Below are 25,536 nucleotides of genomic sequence, written 5' to 3' on the forward strand. Positions count from 1 at the left end.
TTTTATATCTTGGACATTGCTGACAGTGTATCTGGAACCATTTGAATGACGTTAGCATCATTAAGTCTACCCAGTTGTTTAAAAGAGAAGACTGACTACAATAACTCTCCATTTTGGCAAAGTAGTGTGTTTGCTGGTGGTCTAGAGACAATAGTGGGGTCAACATAACCCTTTTCATAGGAAGAGGATGCCTTAGAATCAAACATATTCTCCTCTATGTCAATTTTGTCATAAAAAAAATGTTTCAGCAACCTGATGAATGGAAAATCTTTCCTTAGAAATCATTCTGGATTTAGACAGATTGTAACGACCCATCGGAACGGGATTGGACCCAAATGCAGGACTCGGAAGATGCAAGGTAGTTTGTGGAGAAAGGATTATTATTCAGTGGTCGCGGATCGGGCACGCAGTCAGGTGCAGCAGCGGTAGTTGGGACATCGGGCGAAGAGAGCAGGTGAGTGGGCAGGCAGGACTCGGTACACGGGAGATCGATCAAGGAAGGCAGAAGTGTCAAGGGAATCAGGCTTACAGGGTCGGTCGGAGAACAGGCGCAGGTTGGTACACACAGGTTGACGATCAGTGATACGGAAGTACTCGAACGGGGCATGAAGCTCAACGATCTGGCGCGGATCAGTCGTCATCGGGGTCATATAAATACACAGGATAATCAGCCCGCATGAGGCGCAGGTGTGCGCCTCCCAATCAGCGCAACCGCGCAGGCACCCGCACAGCCTGGGCTGGAGCGGCAGGATCATGACACAGATCATAAAAGAGAGAACAATCAGTACGAAGAGAAATACTTCAGAATCACTCAAGCAACTTTTGAACAATCAAAGGTTCTCATTCTATTACAGGTATGTTAAAGCCCCAGTGACATGCCTACAAACATTCTAAAATAGATATTGTAATGAAAAATACATATAACATTTTTCACGTCAATGTCTATATGAAAAAATAAATATGAGCGGAGAGCGTGTCATCCATGCACAAAGTTGTGGAAGTCTCACTCAAAGTGGAAGTGGTAGCCATATTGGCTGCCATCAGGAGATGTCACACTGGGACATTCGCCATTGAAAGCATGTAGTGGCACCTGCTACGGGGGGAGGAACAACAGACATTTTCTGATTTTTTTTCGACGTCCCTTCTGATACGGGATCTCATTTTGAAGAAGAGAACATCTCACAATCGAGTGAAGTGACCAGGGCAATATTACACTATCGTTTCGAGCCATATTTACATGATATGCGGATCACTTCTAACAACAGACTCCCCAACAGTATGTACCATACTCAGCCGCACAATCAGATGGATGAACAACGCCACCGACGGCTGCAGCGATAATTGATGCCACCGATGCACTCAGCTGCAGGCGACGACAACAACGTAAAGTGGGTCGGCTCGGCGCTGCGCTGAGCCACTCCAGCTCGGTGCCGTGATGAGCCACCCCAGCCAAAGCCGGTGTTGGCGGACGCAGCGCCGAAGCCGTGACCAGCAGACGCTGCGCTGATGCGCAAGTCAACACATTTAGCACCCGTGACTTACCTATGTGCATCTTTTGTTATGTTCTGAGAGGATTACGTCCCCCGCCCAACTGTTATTTATTTGGAACCCACGAAGCTCTCGTTGTTTGCACCTGTGCAATCCATTTTTCATGACGAACCGGGTCTTTTGGAAACATATGAAGAGTAAATCCATCCTCCCGAGTGTTTGAACAATATCCAACAATACAACGAGTTGGCATTTTGGCTAACACAAAGGAACAAAGAACTACCTTCCCGCAGGTAAAACTAGTATAAACACACGAGGCTACCTGAGTTTGCTCCTGCTTCTTCTCCAGAACAAATCCCTCGAGAGGATTTTCATAGCGGGAGTTACGAAAAGCCACAAACATCAAAATCATATGTTTTGTGGTGAAAAAATGGATAGGTCCATTCCGGCAGCCTTTTTTTTTTTTTTTTATTAAAAACGTACTAGAAATCATGCTTTTCATGTCAGTGGAGCTTTAAGTTAGGATCCAAGTTTTAAAAGGGACAGTTTTAAAAGTGTATTTTACTGTGATCTCAGTATACTGCTAAACAACCAGAACAAATATGTGGAAAATATTGAAATGTGTATGTTTTATACAACTAAAGCTGCCAAATGTCAAATTGACCAAAAAGATAAAGATGCATCTATCTTGTGTATGTTTAATTTTGGCTATGAAGATGACAGTCACTGTATATTTACCACGGTTTCCAGATGACTACCGTTCAACTGAGGTATCGTGCCACTGTCTATAGCAGATAAATAACTGCATGTGCCAAATTTTTCTTCAACTCCAACAAAACTGAGATAATTGTTTTTGGCAATCAAGAGAAGAGAATTGCTGTTTGTAAATACCTTGACTCACTATCTTTAAAAAAAACAAAGACCATGTCTGAAACCTTGGTGTTCTGATAGATTCCAACCTGACTTTGACAGTTATATCAAATCAATCACAATAACTGCGTTTTACCATCTGAAGAACATATATAGAGGGAAGGCTTGTATATGTCATGCAGACGAGAACAAAGCTCATCCATGCTTTTATCTCACGTAAACTTGTTATGGTCTTCTGACGGGGCTCCCCAAAAAGAGTATGAAACAGCTGTACCTCATTCAGAATGTAGCAGCTCGCGTTCTGACCAAAACAAAGTGGTCAGAGCATACAACTCCAATTCGAAAGGCTTCACACTGGCTTCCAGTCAACTTTAGACTAGATTTTAAAGTTCTGCTACTGGTCTATAAATCACTAAATGGTTTAGGTCCTGAATACATAAAAGAAATGCTTACGGAATACAAACTCTGTAGGGCTCTGAGATTAACTGACTTAGGTCAAATAGTGGAGCGCAGAGTCCAAAGCAAAGATGGTGAAGCAGCATTTAGCTGGTATGCTGCACACAAATGGAATAAGAGGTATTCTTAGCTCCAAGTGAGAATGTGTCCAAATCCAGGTGAAAAATTCTTTTTTTCTCATGCGTTTGAAATACTTCCACTTTTCAATGATATTTCTTGCACTGTATGCGGTTTTAGCTGTCCTTTGATTTTCAAATATTTAATTTCCCCTAACTGTAATTTGGACCAGGGTTGAAATCCTGGCCCCGCCTGTGTGGCGTTTGTTTGTTATCTCCCATGGCTTTTTTACCAAATCTATTAGCAATGTTTTTATTTAATAATAAAGTTTCAATCAATCTAAGTCATTTCTGTTCGCAGTGGAGAAGGGGGCACAAAATGATAGATTGAGGGAGCTCATAACACAGCCAGCATGTCTACTTAAACTGCCAGAGGAGGGGGAAAAAAAGCCCATGGAAATGAGCAAGGAGCTGATGCATAACACTTTTTATATTTACATCGGCCCTTAAAAAGCTTTCTGCCTTGCTGTCACCATCCTCTCTTCTCTATTCTTATCCTACCGCCCGCCTAACTATGGATGATTTCCGCCAGTGAGTTTCGTCTCCTTTCCACTTTGCTTCTCTGACATTACAACCCCCACTTTCACTTCTCCCTCTACACTATGTAATTATGATAATTGCTCATAGGAACTTGAGAAAATTGAATTTCTCATATCCCCTCCGGTTGCTTGATCCCCCTTAGTTTCTCTTTGTGTCCTATTTCAAACATATGAGGCTGGTCAAGACCTGGCCATGGACGTCTCTGTTTTTCAATTCTGTTTTCAATTTCAATTTCAATTGACCCCTCCGTACAGAGCACTTAACCACGCCTCCTGAATTCACGTCACCCCACTGTTGCTAACCTCAGACAAACATTAGACAAAATGGCGTTGTAGGAAGAAAAGTCGAGAGCGAAATTGTCCGATTTACCAGCTGATTTTTTCACTCGCATTCTTACCGAATAGTGAAATATCGTTGAAGAGCAGACAGCAGGGCTTCAAGTATTTCAGCGAGGGGTATTTCAATGGTATTTCCATGGATATCGATGGAGAAACCATTGATATTAGCGCGAGATCTTTTCGGAGTCAGAGGAAGACCGAGAAGCCACATAATATAATATATTATAACCCAAAGACGAATTCCTCATTGACAGTTTCCTATTTTCGTGTTACCTATCACACTTGTGTGCAGAATCTGTATAATGTGTATCTGTATAGCCATTCGTGAACCGCCGTATGAAGGAAAAGAAGAAGGCGAGGCTTGATTTACGAGTTGTTTCTCTCGGTTTTTTTTTGTGTAACGTCACGCGCTCCCCTCAATGATTATTCTTGAATTAGTGCCGAACCTACGTAAGTCCAGACCGAGTACGACAATCACTACTTTAGTGCCCTCAAACATCCTTCCTTCATCTTGGTGTCTCGGTGCACGTCGAAGGCTTTTAGGACTCGCTAGTCCGGTTTAGCTTAGCTCGCTAGCCGCCAACAAAGAGACACGTTTGTGCAGTCAGGTAATCGCAAAGTATCGCTCAACACAGATCAAGTGTGTCAATCATTCACACGTAGCTATGTTATGCAAGCAAAGAACTGCTAATTCATTTATATGAGATGTATTGAAAATCAAAAATAGGGCTTACCTTCGTGCAAGCATATCTGTTCGGGTTGATTTTAGATGGATTCAGTTGATCATGCGGTCTTCCACAAAGTTTGATCCATCGAAGACATTTTTCGTACCCGGTCTTCTGTTCCGGTTGATTCTAGATGGATTCAGTTGATTATGCGGTCTTCCACAAAGTTTGATCCACCGAAGACATTTTTCGTACTCGGTCATCGATTTTGGAAAGGGTACAAATTGAACTCCACCAACTAGCCTATCAGGATACGTCACTATTACAAAGGCCGTGACTACACCTCTTAACCGTATCTATTGTTAAGGATCCCTAAGACGTGATAAAACGCAAACAAAAGCTCTACTGAATCATGCGACTCTGTCTGAGGTTATGGCGGATGACAACAAGGGGCGTGGTTTAGGCACATCTCTGGCCTCTGATTGGTCAGCGACGCAGCCCATGCAATTTCTATGGAGGGGTCAATTCTGAGTTTAATAAATTCTGGTTTTAAAATTTGGAGAGAAAAAAAATACATAAATGGTTATTTACACTCATATTTACACCGAAAGGCAACTTAGAGTTTTAAATGAACTTAACATGCACGTTTTTGGAAAACCTATCCAAGCACGCGGAGAATATGGAAATCCCGCAAAGCAACGCTGGAGCCCAGATTTGAACCCTCAACCTCAGAACTGTGAGGCAGATGTGCTAATCCATCTTCTATCACCCCAATGTTTAATCAAAGTTAATTATCTTGTTTTATAAAAATGGTCGGGCAGTGCAGAGGCAGATGATAGCTTGGCCGAAGCTCCAATAGCCTGTAAACCCAGTGTGACAGTCTGAGCGCTCCAGGTTCTGCAAAGTCTCTTTGTGAGTAATGCGCATGCCTGTATATTTTGTCAACTTCCGGCCATTCTGAAACATCCCTGTCCATGCTTCAACATGTGCCAATCGTCAACTTGTCGCCGAGTATTCATGTTCTCTATGGACATCTCAGAAAGATGAACAGAGCAAATGTACATATACAGTTATGTCTATATCTTTTTTTTTTATCAACTTTTGTTTTAAGGTTAGGTTATAACGTATGTTAGCTCCCTTAATGTGAAAGAAGGAAAACTACAAGACTGGGACATTTCCCAGTAAGCGTCTATTAAGTACCGAGTGTTCCCCTGTTAGTCACGCATGCGCATTCATCGAAAGGAGACTTTTCAGCACGGGGGAGCACTCAGACCGTCACACCGGATTATATAGACAAGTGTAAAATAAATGGAGAGAATGTCCTCTTGACAGACACACAACTGATGCAGAAATGTACTGAGTGACTGTAGTAAACTCAGCAATTTTCCCTACCCGCTTAAATGACGGTTTGAATAAAAAACAACAACTAGCAATTAGCCATAAATCTAGCTGTTGTTTATTACTCGTCTCATTGAACAGCTGATTTAATCAAAACTGATGAATACGTTGTAACACTCGGAACGTGTTTTAACTGACAGAGCTCAAGCCTTTTTAATGGCCTCATTGCAAGGAATCTCCATCAAAAAATAAACTGTGGCCAGTTTCATCTCTGCTGAGTGTATTCAGCATCACACCTGGTCCCTAAAATACACGCCGTGTGCTCGAAAGCTGTCTGGGCTTGGTGGAGTTAAATTATTCAAAAACGGCCTGACGAAAGTCTTGCCTAGATGACAGCCTGCTGCAGCTGCATCAAACGGTTCTGCTATGCTGCTGTCATCTGAAAGCTCCTCCGTTCCCACAGTCAGCTTTTTAGGAACAACCACACACGTCTGAAACAAGACTCAAACGGGTAACGTGCACAAACGGCTAAAAAGCACGGATCACCAGATTTGTCATCCCCATTATTAATCAACATGCTGTAATATCAAGGACGAGCTGTCAGGGCCTTATATGCTGGCCGAAACACAATCAGAACAATTGACTGTACCTACATTAACGACCCAGTATTTGTTCCAGTTAATTGTGGTAATTTATTCCCAACAGTCTAGTCCAGCTCCCTCACAAGCTAACCAGGTTCTTTAAGATTCTTTTGTGATTAAAGCTCTACAGATAAACTTAACTTGACTTTCGGCCGACAAACGGGGCTGCGGGCTCATCCGCAATGCCCCTCCTCACTTGTTGTTGTGTCATTAGAGAGACACCGAAGGCAAAGTTGACTGTTTATTTAACACGGTGGCACACATAATTCAACACTACATTTTGAGCACAAAATTTCTGATAGTCACCCACAATACTTTGTATTCCAACATATTACATAGCCTGATTAACACAAAATATATATACGTCCATTGTCTGAGCCTCTTGTCCTCACGAGGGTCGTGGGAGTGCTGGAGCCAATCCCAACTCTCATCGGGCAGGTGGCAGGGTACACGCTGAACTGGTTGCCAGCCAATCGCAGGGCACATAGAAACAGACAACAGTCGCATTCACAATCACATTTAGGGGCAATTTAGAGTCTCCAATTAGTTCATGTTTTTGGAATGTGGGAGGAAAGCGGATCGCCCGGTGAAAACCCACTCAGGCACAGGGAGAACTTGCAAACTCCTCACAAGCGGGACTGGGATTTGAACCCTGTCCTCAGAACTGTGAGGCCAACACTACACTACAGCTGCTCCACCGTGCCACAATATATATAACAGTTGAGAATTTAAATAATGACACCGAACTGTTCTGTGAATTCTCATGTCTCGGGAAAATGATTTTTCAGGGTGTGGGGAGCTGTCTAGCTAACTGAATGAATAGTGATACGAATAGGCCTTGTAATAACTAACTCACAATTGTATCAAATAACCACTGAATCGAACAAAGACACTCGAGTTCTAACAGCGGCAGGTGATGCATTTTGGACTTGGGCCTTCATTAAGAAACCCAATCCCGAGATCGACCCACCCCTGGAAACAAGTTCTATCAGAGCACCCCACCCCAACTGAATGACCCCCCAGCCTGTTGACAAATGATAAAGTTCACACACTGCGAAAGACCCCACTTTATGAATGTATTTGATTGGGGAAAACTTACAGTTGAAAATGTTTCTATTGGCTGCAGAGACTGGTGACCACAACAGGTCATGTGAAACTCTGTTTAACTTCCATTACTACATTCTACTGCGTCGAGAGATTACCGGGCTAGTTAATTACAATGCCATTGTTTGAAATTGTATAAAACGGCGCCAGGCAACAGTGTTCCACCAGCATGATTTGGGACACGGATGGATTTCGATTGTGTATATGGCATCGGCCAGCAATCTCGAGTCCGAAGACTCTTGGAAGATTACATTCATTTGGCAACATTTGCTGAAGCTGAATTCTGATTGGACCACAAAAAAACTAACCCTTGAATGAATTGAGGCTGCTCAGCTGAGACATACTACGAAATAATAATATGAGAGTGTTGGAAATCAATCAATACAATTCAGTTGTCAGTTATAAATGTAGTTCTGTGATTTTTGACTAGAGTTAGGGCATCAGAAAAGGGCATCAAGACCCCCCACCGTGTGCCTCTGAGTTCTAATATAACAGTGAAGGGATAACTTGTGCCAAATATTCACAACACCTATGACATAGGGCCAGCAGTTAATGTTTTTGGACTGATGGAGTTAGCTAGGCTTAAAAATAAACCCCATGCAAGCAGAGTGAGAACATGAAAACTCACATACAGGTACTGTAGCATTGATCTTAAGCACTACGGAAACTACCCATGAAACCAACCAGGAAATACAGTGTCTGAAAGAGGAATTAAGCTATAATCGCATTTATGATTTCATATTAGCAGTCAGGCACACTTTTTTTTCTTTTTACTTCGCATTGTCTCTTGGGAGACAAAGGAACATACAGTATAATGGGCATAATAAAGCATGCAAAACAATGACCTTGCCACCATTGACGAACTCAAAATTACACCTCTTTCAGCTTGTCCTGATGCAAATTGCCTTTCCACCTGATTTCTCTCCAGTCAGAGAGTAAGGAGCCTTGTTAAACATTTGCTACCTACCAATGTTTTTTTCCTTAGAAGGAAGAATGAGTTGTTTGTAACACATTTAGCTCATTATTCTGCTGTCGTCTCGGGGCAAAACAGATTGGGCAGTCCCTTTCATGTGTAATTAACAACAAAGCAGTCAGCGTCAGGGTGGTGTCAGAAGTGAGATTGAAATTAGATTTTGTCCCGGCCACATTTTCAATATAGTTGGGCAACTGTACATCCATTCCGTATGAAAGCTACTTGTCAAAATAATTTTATATAATTGGCCTATTACTAAACAACGGTAAAATATAGATCCATGTTTCAAAGGGGTGGCATGGTGATGCAGCCGTAAGGCATTGGCCTCACAGTTCTGAGGTCCAGGGTTCGATCCCGGCCTCGCCTGTGTAGAGTTTTCATGTTTTCCCGTGCCTGCGTGGCTTTTCTCTGGGCTCCCAAATCCCAGGAGACTCTAAATTGTGAGTGCGACTGTTCCCTGTGGCTTGTGATTGGGTGACAATCAGTTTAGGGTATACCCTGGCTGCTGCCCGATGACAGCTGGGATAGGCTCCACCCCTCTCGTGACCCTTGTGAGGACAAGCGGCTCAGAAAATGGATGGATGGGTATATTTCATCAGGGCTGGATAAATTACGTAGCATTACCAAAAATATCAAAAGTGAAAATCATATATGACCCTCGATCTAAAGGGAACATAAGACAAACGAAAATCATGAGCATTTTTTTCATCCAGGCCACCCCTGATTACTGGGAATCATAATGTTTTTATATGGTATATTCATTCAGCCATTCATTCATATGCCAGGTAACAGGATATTCAGTACATATACAATACGTGTTTTTTAAATCTATATAATTTGTAAATGTGCATTCCTTCAGATGTTAATGGATTTAAGTTGGGGCATCCATTCCTAAAAAGCTAGAAAATGTCTTGAATAGACTCAATTATCTTCTGGTATGTAAAGAGATCACACATTGATAACACATTTTCATTTTTTATCAATTAATAATTAATTCAGCGACGCTACTGGTATCTAACTGAATTCCGAGTTGAAGCAAATTGACAAAGACAATGTTAGATGCTTAAAAATTAAACTGTATGAAATAAATATTAAGCAAGCACAGCACACAACTAAAGTGGGTTATGTGGGAGTTCTGCTCAACATTAGACTTATTTAATTAAAAATGTCATCAATTATTTCGTTTTCTGGGTATTGTAATTCAAACCCTTCCTTATGAAAACATCCTTTGACAAAACATTCTATCATAATATTAAAAAATATGAATATAAGTGCTGTTTAAATGGAACTCAAATATCATTAGATTTCTAATACAACGGTTCTTCTTTTTTGGCATGGTCCAGCCTGCAGGCGGCTGTGGTTCGCTCCAGGTGATTCCTGCTGCATGACAGACCATTGTCTCTCTATGACAGACCATTGTGGCACAGCAGTGCCGCTAATGAAAGAGGGAGGGCGGGCGGGCTTCTATCAGATATAAGAAAACAGATGCTCTTTTTAGAGAGCTGCAGCGGCACATTCTACACAGAGCACACTCGACTCCAGAATGTCAAACACTGAGTGTGAATTTGTTTTTGTTTTTTTTATCTTGGTAAACTGTTGGGGAAGCATAGAGGACCAAAACAAAACAGAACAGAACAGCATTGTCCATTCATTGCAGATATCTAATCTAAAAGTAACATGTCCGTCCGTTAATCTATTTTCCAACAACTACATTTTGCTTTGTCATGTTTGCGTTAAAGAGTGCGCTCAGCTGTTTGACCCGAGTCTGTCGATCTCAAAGCCCTACTGGGTTTGTAATCTTAAACATTTCTTTCATATATTCAGGACCTAAACCATTATTAAAAAAAATCAAACAAAACAGTAACCTATGAAATCCATATTTGGAGAGTTGTCTCCTCCTGACAAGTCACAGAACTTTAAAATCTATTCGAAAGCTGTCTGGAAGTCAGTGGAAGGACTTGAGAATTGGAGTTATATGCTCTGACCTCTTTGTTTTGGTCAGAATCCGAGCTGAAACATTCTGAATGAGCTGCAGCTGTTTAATGCTCCTTTTAAGGAGTCCAGTCAGAAGACCATTACAATAATCAAGTCTACTTGAGATAAAAGCATGAATGAGCTTTTCCCGGTCTGCTTGACGCATGTAGCCTTCACTCCAAATGTGTTGTTCAGATGGTAAAAGGCAATTTTTGTAGTTGATTATATATGATGAAAGTCAGGTCGGAATCTATCGGAACACCAAGGTTTCGGACTTGATTTTCGCTTTTTAAAGTTAGTGAGTCAAGGTATTTACAAACAGAAATCCCACTTTCTTAATGGCCAAAACAATTATCGCAGTTTTATTGTGGTTTAGTTGAAGAATTAGGTTATGCAGATGGATAGATGAAACCTGCACGTGAGACTACCTTTGTGATTTAAGATCAATGGCACCCTTTGACACTTGCAAGATGCAGCAGTTCAACTAACCACAATCTTAACTACTAAATCCTGTGCACGTGTCTTATTTGAATGAACTGGTAAGAGCAACCTAGGCACAGGAAGTGTGCTGTGTGCTCATTTAATCTTCATTGCAACTTTCACACAACTCTCACTTTCTCTTTTTTGCATATCCACATCATTTGATGTGACAGAGTCATGCAGATTTAAGAGCATAATACCTGGGTTTAAAAAAAGGACTTCCCTGGTGAAATATGGTTTCAGCCTCCCTGGGGAAATCAGGGCCCCCATCAACATAAAAACTCTTTCTCCCTGTATTCCTTTGAATTTGTCCCATTTGGGGAGTACATTCCTTCAAATGACTTTTCCCTACGGGTAGACCCTGACACAGGTATAATCAAGTCCTTTATCCTCCAAGTGTTGATGCTGTAACTAAACAGCTTAACTCTGATTGTTGTTCTAGCCCATCATGCCCATGCAATAGTTGGAATAATACTTTGTGATTTGGATGTACATTAGTCATACGCATATGTTTCTACAATATGGAATCATGTGCTCGTTTGTCCTACTTCACTGCTTGATGGTTTACATAAATACGTTTATCATAAGGGGCGGCGTGGTGGGGCAAATAGTTAGTGTTGACATCACAATTCTGAGGACTGGGGTTCGAATCCCGGCCCCGCCTGTGTGGAGTTTGCATGTTCGCCCCATGCCTGCGTGGGTTTCTCCATGCATTCCGGTTTCCTCCCACATCCCATAAACATGCTTTCATTGGAGACTCTAAATTGCCCCTAAGTGTGATTGTGAGTGCGACTGTTGTCCGTCTTCATATGCTCTGCGATTGGCTGGCAACCAGTTCAGGGTGTACCCTGCCTCCTGCCTGTTGACAGCTGGGATAGGCTCCAGCACTCCCACAACCCTTGTGAGGATAAGCGGTGTAGACATGTTCTCCCACTGCCTGCGTGGGTTTTCTCTGGGAAGTCTAGTTTCCTTCCACCTATCATAGACGTGCACTAATTGGAGACTCTAAATGTTCCCTTGGTGTGACTGTGAGTGTTTGTCTCTATGCTGGGATAGGCTCCAGTGCTCCCGTGACCCTTGTGAGGATAAGCAGCTGAGATAATGGATGTAGTGAGAGAGAGAGAGAGAGAGAGATACAGCATTACAGTTGAAAGAAAGCCTTGTATTAAGGAAGAACATCATGATGGTTTTCTTTGTATGCAGCCATGGGTGGAATGGCCTGTGGACGCTCCAGGTCTTGAACCAACAGACTCTCTTCCCAGCATGATCAGTTGGTTACCCTCACCCAAAGCCATATGGGTGTGTGTTTTGTTCATTTTGTTTATTTTTTTTTTTCTCAAGCCAGTTTAAAAAAAAGCAAAGTCCACCTAGCCATATATTTTCTATCGTGCTTGGATCACAGGTGAGCTGGAGCCTCTTACATTTGACTTTGGGCAATACAAGGGAGGGATAATTACTTGGCCAATTGCCACCCAATCACAGGGGCCGTGTAATCAAACCACACTTCAAGGATGTGCCAACCATATTTCCGCCATGCCACTTAAATACAGTATATTACTGTACATGTACAAAATACAGGTACCACAAGGGGTCTGGGAAATTAGTACAATAGAAGGCATTGATGCACTCAATGATTTCTGTTATTTTAGAGCTCAGTGTCCTACCTGATATAAGTCACTCTTGCTTTTCGTTTCCATGATATAATCAAGGTAAAAAAAAAATAATAATAATTCCCATTTACTGTATCACGTTGCACAAATGAATTAGATCATGTCAAAATGTGTTGAGCATGATTTTCAAAACAAAGTTTTACCATCCCTGAGTACCTCTAAATCTACTTTTTCAAATGAAAGAATGATGGTGTTTTGATGGACAGTTTAATGGGACTCGCATCAGGACACCCGCCCCTAGCACCACCAAAAACAAGTACAGTTCGATTCAGTGATGAAAATGTAAAAAAGGATCACCTCTTCAAACAGCTCCAGGCTGTAAGTGTTGTCATCGTCCGCAAAGAAGACCACCCCCGTGTCTCGGCGTGTCCGGTGTTGCCTGAGCCACCCAAGAGCCAGGTTCCGTTGCTCGGTGGCACGGGGCATCCCGGCGCGCTTGAACCTGCGCGGCGTGAAGACGTGCAAGTGCGTGTAGGGCACACCGCAGCGGGCTAAGAACCGGCTCACCAGGTCCGTGCGCCCCGTGGAGTCCTCCACCACGATCCAGTGGAACCGGGGCACCTGGCGGAAAGCGTGCGCCAGTCGGGTCAGCTCGGCTTTCTGCACCGGGCGCGTGTACGTCGGAGTGATAGCGTAGATGACCGGCAGAGCAGGGGCGCTCTTAGGACCACCGAGTCCAGGTGTTCGGTTCGCCCAGTGCGCCCTGTTGCGCGGAACACCGACCGGAGTCCAGATCGTCCTTTTGCTGTCGATATCAATCATGATGATGACTATTAGGACCCAAGGCAGCAGGATGAAGAAGCGGCTGAAGAACACTGATTTCATGGCGAAGTTACCGCGCTTCCACTCACTTCATCGCAAACTGTGCCGATTGAGACCCTTCGGCCCTCTCTTTCTCTTTTTTTTTTTTTTTTAAATCAAAGAATATGTTGTTACTCGTTCAGTCTGTGCCGTGTGGGGATACTAACATCCGCTGAGCTCCACGCTCCGGGTTCTCCCGTTTCCCCGAAGTCTCTTTGCTTCTACCGTCTCTCTCTCACAACGCGCTCCCTGTCTTCCTGTCCACTTGGCCCTGACTCTCACGGGAAGTCCACATGTCCGGAATCCTTCGTCCGCCAATAGCGAGAATCTAGCGGGGCGAAAATAATCCCCGGAGATCGCTCCTGCGAGGGGGTGTCTGCAGCGCTCGCTCTCGTCGCCGAGAAGCATCGCTTGGAGAGAGCAGGAGGAGAAGAGGGAGGCAGGATGGGGAGGAGCAGGTGCAGACGAGAAGGAGGGAGGCGGCACAGAAAGGAGAACCGGGGGAGGGAAGGAGGGATAATAAGTGCAGAGTGGTGTTCACTAAGGGTGGGGGAAAAAAAAAAAAAAGGTTCCGAGTTAGAACCAACTCCAAATAATGGACGGATTCCATTGGAATCATTGAAACTGTATGGAGCTCTCACCCCCACCCCATAAAACTACTCGAGAATTGTTGACAATTGATAAGGAGTTGAATCCATACACAGCGGCATTGATATTAATAAAATCAATTCCCACCTCCTCAGCTGGAAAGCGCTGGCCTCACAGTTCTGAGGTCCCGGGTTCGATCCCAGACTGGCCTCTGTGGAGTTTGCATGTTCTCCCTGTGTCTGCGTGGGTTTCCTCCCACATTCTGAAAACATGCAACATTAATTGGACACTCTAAATGGCCCCTAGGTGTGATTGTGAGTGTGGCTGTTTGTCTCGATGTGCCCTGCGATTGGCTGGAAACCAGTTCAGGGTGTACCCCACCTCCTGCCCGTTGACAGCTGGGATAGGCTCCAGTACTCCTGTGACCCTTGTGAGGATGAGCAGCTAAGAAGATGGATGGATTCCCAACTCTTGTGTTCACATTGAGTACTTTTCCAACTATGCATATGAATGTTTATATTGTCTCATGTGTCATTAAAAAATCCATCCATCCATCCATTTTCTTTCCCACTTATCCTCACTAGGGTTGCGGGGAGTGCTGGAGCCTATCCCAGCTGTCAATGGGCAGGAGGCGGGGTACAGCCATTCGCGGGGCACATAGATAGACAACAGTTGCATTCACAATCACACCTAAGGGCAATTTAGAGTGTCCAATTAATGTTGCATGTTTTCAGGATGTGGGAGGAAATTGGAGTGCCCGGAGAAAACCCACACATGTACGGGGAGAACATGCAAACTCCACACAGGTGGGGTCGGGATCGAACTGGGGTCCTCAGAACTGTGAGGCAAACGCTTTACCAGGTGACCCACCGTGCCGCCCCATTAAAAGAAAAAAAAAAAAAATTGTCTGGGTTTTTAGATTAAGCAGAATGTTTGTGAATTATTGGGATTTTGACAAAAATCAGATTACATTTTATGATATGCCATATTTTTTTCCCAAAATTCAGGTACTGCAAAGGGATTCACCTACTATTTTTCTTACAATGTCATCGTTGATGGTTTTGAATTTTGTAATGTTCATAATACAATAAATATAACTGATTCACTCTTTTTCTTTCTGAAATCTCCCCTTTTATCAATGAACCACCTCAATAATGAAAAAATAAATAATTTGTGTTATCAATGACTGGTCCAAAAAAGCACACATTGACTTGTGCGCAATAGGATGCATTGATGTACAGTTTCTGGCAAAACATTAGTGCTGCAAAAGTTGTTTTTGCAATGACGAACAAAATAGAAGCAATGTTAGTAAAGTGGAGGCAGTAAACGAAGGTTAGGAAAAGATAAAGATTTCTTCCCACCTGCCGGTTAATCTCCTAGTTCATGAAGGATGATCTGCATACAGTTGTCATCATGGGGGTGCACTGTTCCATTGCTGGCAGTCACTCGAACCTAAATTAAATTCCTGCGCATGTGTCTTTATCGACTGTATATCCTGACCAGAATTTAACGGGTTCCTCCTTGGCCCAGCACCCTCCCCAGCCGCACATCATGGAAATCCGATGCATCTGTATGTCTGTGTATGTGTTGTGTAACGTCTCCCTGGAATGATTTTAGAACTACAGCGACAATCTCACCATGTTGACTTGGATTCCATATTTAACATCTGTAATTCATTGTTCGGTTCATGTCATTGAGTGTCAACGGAATCCGCAAAGGAAGCAACTGAACTCGTTGACGAAGAAATACATATACCTAAGTATTTTAACAACAGGACCAATGTGAGATCCATGTCTCTTTTTATTCATTACTGTAACACTGTTGCACGGTGGAGCTTTCCCACAGTTTGCAGGAGTTTCTCACTCCAGCCAAGAAGGTAATCGTTGATGGTTAATTATACACACTACACACAGTACTGATAAAGAGATCTGTCAAGAGGAAAACACAACAAAATTACCGAGCCATTACAATTGGTTCACACCAGTGCTGTGACATAAGAATAACATTTTATTTCCCGATACAGGTCATTTTATATTTCAGCAGCAATATCATGTACACCCCAATATTGTATTTCCTCATAAAAATACATTAGATGATTTCTGATCTTTGGTCTAATGATCATAGATCAGAAATCATATAGCGAGATCAATAGATATGATCAATTTTTGTTCATAAAACACATTTTACATCATAAACACATTAAAATGAATACAGTATTAATACATTAAAAATATAGACATACATCTATAGACTAAACAAATGCCACTCAAATTATCAGGTATTACAACCAGTTTTTGAGTGACATTCAAGTATGTCTACATTTCAACCAGTAAAAGTGCTTATAAATGAACTGTTTTTCGGGCTGTGTTTGCTCCCAGCTCAGCATAAGTACTGTACAAAAATAAAAAAATAATAATAATATAAACATTAAAGGGTTTTTATCCTAGGGTAGATGTTTTTATATCATACTATGATATTTGTCATTATATTCCAAAGTTCCAACTCAAACAAAAGTCATTGCATGCAAACACACTCATAATTTCACAAGATTCACACAATTCTGCATTTACATTTGTTTGCTAGTACCTTTTATCATTTGGTTCAGAATGAGAGTCAGAAAGAGAAAAGAACATGATTTTAGAACATTGTACTCTGCAAATTATTGGATGTTACACTGTCATCAAAGTGGCTTTTGGAGACTGAAATCCATCCTCTGCTTAGTGATTTGGATGAAACCCATTTAATGAGTTCACCCAGGGATAAATCACTTCTAAAAGACTGATGGGATGACAGCAAATGGTTTTATAGGCTCCATTCCAATAGTAAATTGTTGCACTTGATCAACCTTGATGTCACGTTCCTCCATCTGTTCACACACAATGTCCGGTTCTGAAATAAAAAATCATCATAGTACTTCTAAACAGCAGCAATTTGGTTTAAAGTATCTTATTTTCAGGAGCTAATGCATTTAACACATCCTCTACATGAAATGTGCATTAAATGCACTTTGTTTCAATGTTCTGTCCCACTAATTAATATACAAAGACAGGACAGCTTCTTACAACCACTCTGCAATGTTGTTTGGCGTTCTTCAAATTGGACAGATCATTTGAAACCACTTATGAATGTGCTTGCTAGGGGTAAAATGAATATGGAGAAATGAAATGCTAATAAGCAAAATATAAAATGATACAGTTCAATAAAAATGAAAATTTTTACCATTTGGACATAAGCAACATTGATGCCTCATCAGAATCAGAACCAGTTTACATTCATTCAGTCCTACTGAATAATGTGTCCAATAGCCACTCGGTTTTAGTACCAACCCGAGAGATCCAGACACGTCCAGATTACATTTTATTTTACTTTAGAAAGATGTTACAGTAGAATATGTTTCCCGACTGTTCTAACTCAGCAAAGGCCCAATTATAGGATAGCTCTAAACATTATACTGACTGATTATTCTGGGGTGTAGGGTGTGTTAAACCGCATCATTTTACACTTGAGACTATTTGAGTCCGAGGATGCACGTCATGGAAACAATCAGTCCCTCCAATTTATGATCACAGAATACAGATACAGGAATCCTACCCTACATAGCGGTTCTTCCTTCACGATTTCACAATGCTGCAGCTATTTATCAGAGCTGTTATTCTATAATCTTTAATATTAATCCTTTGGTCTCACGCTTTATCAATATATTATGTGTTTAGGAATAACACGATAGCAATTTTTTTTAAGAAAAATATACTTTCCCCAAAATTTCAAGATAAATGTTAGTATCATGGATGTGTTTTTTTTTTTATTATACTGATATAATTTTATGAGAGCATTGTATATATTTCTACATACATTGCGAATTCTGTCCTTCTTATCAAATATACAGTGTCTGTACAACTATGAAATGTTCTCTCATTTATTAAATAAAAGAAGGGCTGCATTTCAAAATAACAGCAAGAAACAAAATTTAGTTCCTTTGTGAGACAAGACAGCACTACTCTTTTTACAATTCCAACTGGGGAAGAAGTTCATGTAGTTGAGACAATTTAGTTACATGCCAGAACCTTGGCCAGCCCCTTGGAGTATTGGCAGCATCATTCACGGACTGACACAAGTTCGCTCCTAATCCCGTCAACCTGGATTTCCTTTAACAGAGTACTTGAGGGGGGTATTGTCACTAGTGGAGAGTTGGAATTGCTGTTGATTTGGCCTCGCTGGTTTGGCAATTATGTGACATCATGTTCAATGTCAGTACACGAAAGGGCAGTCAGGGAAGTCATGAGAGTTGTTGGTCACAGCATCACAAGTAGGTAAATGCTGTTTCACGAATATAAAGTAAGTCATTTCATTTTTTTTTTAAATTCAATAAAATGACCAGAACTTTAGAGAACTTTCCAGATCAGAAATTTATGACATTTCATCAACACAAAGCATGCAAATTATGTTTGCACAGGGTATCCAAAAAAACAACCAATAACCTGAGGTTTGGAGCTTTTTGTTTAACATAAAAGAATCAAAAAACAAAACTCGCATGGACTAAATGACAATGTTGGAGATAAGAGTGTGCATTTGGGCTCTTCCATGGAGGCAGCAGCTGTGAAAAGCTCACTGCCATCTTTTCAGATACAGCTGACATAGTTTAAAGATGATGGGAAATATGAAAGTGCAAGTGCGACTTTCGCCTGCAGGAAAAAAGAACAATAGATGAATAAATGATGGTAGAAAACAAGAAGAAAGCATGCATGAGACTACGGTGATGTTTTTTCAACTGCAACAAGAAATACAGCTCAGTGGGGCACCCTGACCTGATATGCACATGAAAATGGAATTATACGATAAATCACAGTATAATGCAATTCTGTGGAACAATTTGATTGTGCTCTAAAATGGTGACCCAGTCAGAGCACATTTGTCAGCACCATTAGTAACGGAATACATTTCTTTCAGCCCTTTCGTCACTTGGGTGAGGGGGAAATCGACCGCTGTGATGACATTATGATTAGAAAGGTTAAGGAGTGTAATTCGCCTGTTCCACTACTCGTTGCACCCCTCATTTTGATTCGATGAAGAGCGAATAGCTACAACCCCACTAAAAATGCAGTCGATTGTTATTGCTTTATTTGAAAGGAGAAAAACCATACAATGTAACTTCCATGCACCCATCCATTTTCTACACCGATTATCCTCAACAGGATCGCAGGGATGCTGCAGCCTGTCCCAGCCAACTCCGGGCGGGAGGCAGGGTAACAATCGCAGCGCATTGTATAGACAAACAATCAATCACACCCACATTCATATCTCTGGGCAATTTAGAGTCTTTAATCAACCTACAATGCATGATTTGGGGATATAGAAGGAAATCAGAGTGCCTGAAAAAAAACACGTGCAGCCATGATGACAACATGGAAACGCCACACACGGGAAGCCGGATTTGAACCCGGGTCCTCAGAGCTGGTAACAACAGACAGCCGGTTAGTGGTTTTTTTCAACTGTTTGGAGCCCTATTTTGAATGACTTTCACATAAATTATATTGTCATTACTCAAAGACTTAATTAAAAGAAAATCCACATCTCCATGTCAGGAAATTTTAATATTAATTACATTCATACATCCATTCATTAATACGTTTACAAAACACGAATGCCAATAACTAATGAATGTAGTGATTTTTTTTTCTCGTCAGCTGAATTTCACAATAATATTGTGCTGTGAGTTATACACAGTAAGCTACTGTGTATAAAAATACATTTTTTTCAGTATTACAAGAAATTACCCAATGAATGGTGGAATTGAACAAACGATAACTCTGTTAATAAAAGATGGATGAGGCAAAAAGGTCTTACAATGTACGCCAGTATTTTCTTAGTATTTCAAATCTGAACTTTCCAAGTGGCCTCACTTTATGAATTATGAAAATACTTCCTTGCTTGGATTATGTGGGGCAGAAAATCTGAGGTGCCACAACAGTTCGACATGGGAGTTAGCATGTTTAAGTCCATAGATATAACTGTAGATAGAGCATCAAGACTGATGTAGAGCCTCTCTGAGTCTATGAGAGGTAAACATGATGCGTTTGCTGCAGTGATCAATAAGGTATTTTCTGCTCGGTTCTCCACAATCCGAACACCACTTATATCTGCAGACAGAGATATTGATATCCATTCATTCATTCAGCTCCCATACCATCCATCTATCCATCAGTACCTTATAAAGGTCACGGGCGTGCTGTCTACCTTCATGTGAGAGGCAGGGCACACCCTGAACTGGTCGCCAGCTAATCACAGGCTATATAGAAACAATCATCCACATTCAGATTCACAAATATGGGCAATTTAGAACCTACCATGCATGTTTTGGAGATGAGGAAAGAAACCAGAGTGGCCGAAGAACACCCACGTCGGCACAGGGAGAACAAACACACAGGTCATGCCGGATTTGAACCCAGGTCCTAAGAACTGTGACGCAAACATAGTAACCAGTTCTCCACCATGTTGCCGAGATATAGATATGTGTAAAAGAATTCATGAATAAATAGCATTATGAAACAGGCACACAAAAGAATGAAGGCAACACAACACAATACAATACTTGTGTTCATCAAGACACTTTTCAAAGATCCACACTAAACATAATCAATCTGATAAACTGGGCAGAAAATTAAGCAAAGCTGTTCACAATTAACACAAGGGAAGCTAGGGTCCAGAATGGCTTCCAAAAAGGAACTAACCTGCTCAGACGAACTGGATGGATTGATGGATGGATGGATGGATGGATGGATGGATGGATGGATGGATGGAAAAAAGAGAAAAGAGAAGAACAAACAGAACAGGGCAATGTGCCAATAAAGAAACTAAATATTCTAATCACAGACATGAAACACAAGTCTTTTCTTTTTTTTACAAGGATCTTTGGATTCCGAATAAAATAGAGTTAGCACCCTAAACTAAATAAAAATGCCCCATACAAACATCTCAATTAAAATAAACCGCGCAAATCCAAATGGAACGGGGCTTGATTGTTCTTTTTCCAAAACAGATCCAAAGTCAACCAAAGTGGCCCCCCACTATTTGGAGTGGAAACGGACTGCAAATATCACGGCAAATCACACCTAATGTGATTGTGACCTGTACTGTCAATTTTGTTGGTATTGTTCCATTTCAGATCGAAAGCCCATCATGATAAGTGGAGAAAAATCTATCCACATTTGCTCCCACATTCCAAAACATGCATGATAGTTTGGGGGAAGACTCTAAATTGCACATAGGTGTGGTTGTGAGTGCAAATGTTTCTTTTAATGTAGCCTGCGACTGGCCGGCAACCAGTTTCGTGTGTACCCTGCTCCCTGCCCATAGATAGCCCGCGACCCTAGTTAGGGTAAGTAACACTGAAAATGGACGGAAGGACAATTATTATTGTTATTGTTCGTTCTTCTCATTCCTTTTGCTCTTCCCCCATCTAGTGGTAATTATTAGTAGGAAGTAGAGGACACTCAGCCGTCCACTTCATAAGACACGTCATTAAATAGATTATACAAAAAACAGATAACGACAAAGAACAAATTAACTTGCGAGTACATTGACAAATAAGGAACCCAACTAAGAAGACCATTTTTTATAGACCCCAGTGGATGTGAGCCCGCAAGGTTTCATCAGGTCTTTAGACCTGGGGGGTAACTGTTCAATGTACATGTACAATGATGTACAATAACAGAATCTACAATGACCGAGTGAGAAAGAATAAGAGAGAAAGAACAGTTAAGATGGAAAAGAGGTCTCAAAAAGTACGTGCAAGTTAGTCAGTAAACCAGTATAAATTATGCATATTTAATATAATGATGTGTCCAGTTTGGTGGCCTCAGCATCACATCTCTGCTCTTTCCAGATGATTTGGTTCTGTTGGCTTCATCAAGCTGTGATCTCCAGCTCTCACTGTAGCGATTCGCAGCAGAAGGTGAAGCGGCTGGCATGAGAATCAGCAACTCCAAATCTGAGACTATGGTCCTCAGTCGGAAAAGGCTGGCGTGCCCTCTCCAGGTCGGGGATGAGATCTTTCCCCAAGTGGAGGAGTTCAAGTATCTTGGGTTCTTGTTTACGAGTGAGGGAAGAATGGAGCAGTAGATCGACAGACGGATCGGTGCAGTGTCTGCACTGATGCGGACATTGTATCGGTCTGTTGTGGTAGAGCGGGAGCTAAGTCGAAAGGCGACGCTCCCAATTTACCAGTCAATATACGTTCCTATCCTCACCTATGGGCATGAGCTGTGGGTCGTGACCAAAAGAACAAGATCCTGGATACAAGTGGCCGAAACTCTGCACAGTGTCCGTCAGAGATAGGCTGAGAAGCTCAGCCATCCGGTAGGGGCTCACTGTCGAGCCGCTACTCCTCCGCATTGAGAGGAGCCACATGAGGTGGCTGGGGCTGGTGAGGTGTTCCAGCCATGTCCCACCAGAAAGAGACCCCGAGGACGACCCAGGACACCCTGGAGAGACTATGTCTCTCGGGTGGCTTGGGAACGCCTCAAGATCCCTCCAGAAGAGTCGGAAGAAGTGGCTGTGGAAAGGGAAGTTTGGGTATCCCTGCTGAAGCGACTTCCCCCGCGACTCGACCTGGAAAAGTGGTAGATAATAGATGGATGGATAGTATCATGATTTTTTTAAAATTAGTAATTAATTTTAAACATATACCCTGCCTCCTCCCCGTAGATAACTCGTATAGGCTCCAGGACCCCCGCCACCCTTGTGAGAATAAGCGGCTCAGATAATTGATGGATGGTAATAAATTAATTGAAGAAATGAAACAGAGACAGCTCTTTTTAGGGAGCAGAGAGAAAAGAACCAAAATTTATATCCATACATACATTTTCTTTTGCTTATCCGAGGTTGGGTCATGAAGGTAGTAGCTTTAGCAGGCAAGCGCAGATTTTGCTCTCCCCACCCACTTCATCCAAGGGGATCCCGAGGCGTTCCCTGGCCAGTTAGTAGACATAGTCTCTCCAAGATGTCCTGGGTCGTCCCCAGGGTCTCCTCCCGGTGTGACATGCCCAGAACACCTCACCAGGGAGATGTCAGGAGATGTCAAAAGTCATATCACTATTGCATATCAGGTCAGTGATTGTGTAGTAGTACACATGCCTGACTTTGATGTAGGCAGCGTGGGATCGATATCTGCCCTGCGACTGACTGGCGACTGGTTCAGGGTGTCGTCCGCCTTTCGCCCAAAGTTAGCTGGTATCGGTTCCAGCTCTCCTGCGACCTTTGTGAAGATAAGCAGCTTGGACAATGGATGGATGGATGGATGGATGGATGGATGGATATTTCAAATCATGGTGAGTTCCTCCAAAGTCCAGACATTGCTTATCAAGGATCTCCACAACAGTCCTCAGGCCTCCTGAACCTTGCCAAAATGTTCTGTGCGCCTCAGTGGGTGGCTTGCTAATGTTCCTCTCCAGTTGTCTATTGTGGATGAGCTAACTCTGTAGTGCAAAAATTCCATCTGTGCAGGACTTAACTAAGACTATTGCTTCATCTTAACCACAGATCATGACTTTGGCTGCAAGCGACAAGTGATTCAGTAGATCCACTTTTTTCCCCAGTTGTAAAACAAATGAAATAAAATGGGATTTGTTTGACTGATGAGGAAGGCTAACATGTCAGAAGCTACCACACATTCTGATGATTGAGTTCCCCTGGCTATTTTTTTTTTCAAGTTATTGTGGATGAGGTATTTCTCATGGGCAACCTACACGCCTTTAGCATTTAATGTTTGTAAACAGGTCAATGTGGACAGCAGCCTCATCAGTTACACTGACACTTACCATTAGCCAGACTGCCAGGCAGAGAGATTAGCTTCTTGTGAACTGCTACTTTAAAGCTCCTGAGAAGAGCGAAATGGAGGGGAAATTCGACAAAATAAATTTGGGTGTGACACTGACTATATTTATTTATGAGTCCTCAGTAAATGGTCACCACCTCTTCCAGCTCCTTCCCTCTGGTAAGCGCAATCAAACATCCATCCATTCAATCCATTTTCTGCACTGCTTATCCTCATTAGAATGCAAAGTAATGCTACCAAACGCTTGTTCCTTCTTGCCATTAAGTTCTTGAACTTAATTTATTAATTCCATTGTAACATGCTGCCAATTTCTCTCTCCCTGTTGGGCCAATTACACACTACTGTATTCGTGTATTCAATGTAGTTGTCTTGCCTATATTTTGAAATCTGCTGTTGTTGACCAATACTAGCCAGTCATGTGCACCATTTGCACAATCGACACTGTTGCAGATCATCGCACTACTAATCATTTCAAACTCCTCCAAATTGCTAGAGGACTCTTAATCATTAGCACAATTGTGTAAAAAAAAAAAAAAAAAAAAGTATCAGCATTCCCACATTACCGAGAAGATCTCATAGCTCTGTGACTCTCTGAATTGTGTTTTTATGTTTGTGTCTCAAAGGTATTTTCAAATAGCTCTGTTGTCAGACTAGAGCTGCTCAAACTACCCGAGACAAATTCCTTGTGTTTTTTTTACCTACATGGCAAATAAAGATGATTCCAATGGACTATGGCTACAGAATATTTTTCAAATTAAACGGAGCTCAAAAGAGCTTTGCAGATACACATTCAAGTATTGGTGACAAGTTGGAGGTACTGCTTGTTTTCATATGACTCAAGTACATTTTAACATTTATATAATCGAAGTCCACACAGTTTAGTGTTATAGAGCGTGCGCTGGGGGAGGGGGGGGGGAATCTCTCCAAGTTTCCACTTCAAAGCACAGATCTGTGATCTCCTCCCGAGCCAACCTAACATTCTCTGCCAGTGGATTTCTGTTTTTAGTATCTTGTAAAAGTACTGAGCGCATTTCGACCTCCCAAAGAGAAAATCAGATTCTTTCTTAAAAATAAGTGTGATCGTGATCGTGGGTGCGACTGTTGTTTGTTTCTTTGTGCCCTGCAATTGGCTGCCAAGCAGTTTGGGGTGCACCCCGCCTCCTGCTGAAAGATAGCTGCGGTAGGCTCCAGCACTCTCGCGACCTTTGTGAGGATAAGCGGCTCTGAATGCATTGAAAAAACTTGAAAAAAAAAAATTGCATCGCAAATGACAATGACTTCACAATTGTCTTACTTGGATACATTAACGACTTGGTTTTGAAGATTTTTAAACTTAGATTACGACATAAAATAGGACATTAATTTATAAGACTGAGTTACCTGCAATGAAAGCTCAAAATGGATATTTAAACTGGTACGTTGGCTCAATTGTGTGCGTTCCAGCGCAACGGTAGGTCCCAGAAGTCACAGCGAGCTGTGAGCAGTACGACTCCTCAATGGTACCCGTGATTGGATATGAAATGTATGAACTTAACTTTAATTGGCTGAAAGCCCTGTTGGGTCTGCTCGTGACTGGGCAATGTGCTGCTTTCAAAGACAGTTGTAAATGCGTCACATACGTACTCCTGTTCAATAAAGGTCACTGTTTTTTCTTCCCAGGGG

The 25,536-nt window shown here is 42.0% G+C and overlaps 1 protein-coding gene and 1 long non-coding RNA gene across 3 annotated transcripts in view; both read right to left on the bottom strand.

Moving 5' to 3' along the window:
- Positions 1-13,842, bottom strand: part of b3gat2 (beta-1,3-glucuronyltransferase 2 (glucuronosyltransferase S)) — a 50,540-nt gene extending 36,698 nt beyond the window's left edge. Inside the window, exon 1 of the mRNA XM_061837060.1 lies at positions 12,951-13,842. Coding sequence (XP_061693044.1) covers positions 12,951-13,478 — 528 coding nt within the window. The 5' untranslated portion in view covers positions 13,479-13,842. The remainder of the gene's footprint in view (positions 1-12,950) is intronic.
- A 2,187-nt stretch (positions 13,843-16,029) lies between these two features.
- Positions 16,030-25,474, bottom strand: LOC133509882 (uncharacterized). 2 transcript variants are annotated; one of them, XR_009797460.1, is made up of 4 exons: positions 25,255-25,474; positions 20,771-20,783; positions 20,387-20,498; positions 16,030-16,931 (listed from the first exon to the last, which is right to left on the bottom strand). It is a non-coding gene; the product is annotated as an uncharacterized LOC133509882 (long non-coding RNA). The 2 variants fall into 2 exon arrangements; XR_009797459.1 differs by lacking the exon at positions 16,030-16,931 and adding an exon at positions 16,938-18,724 and having other exon boundaries at positions 25,255-25,461.
- Between the last annotated feature and the right edge of the window lie 62 nt (positions 25,475-25,536).

Source organism: Syngnathoides biaculeatus, chromosome 12, assembly GCF_019802595.1.
Source record: "Syngnathoides biaculeatus isolate LvHL_M chromosome 12, ASM1980259v1, whole genome shotgun sequence".
In the NCBI taxonomy this organism is placed as follows: Eukaryota; Metazoa; Chordata; class Actinopteri; order Syngnathiformes; family Syngnathidae; genus Syngnathoides; species Syngnathoides biaculeatus.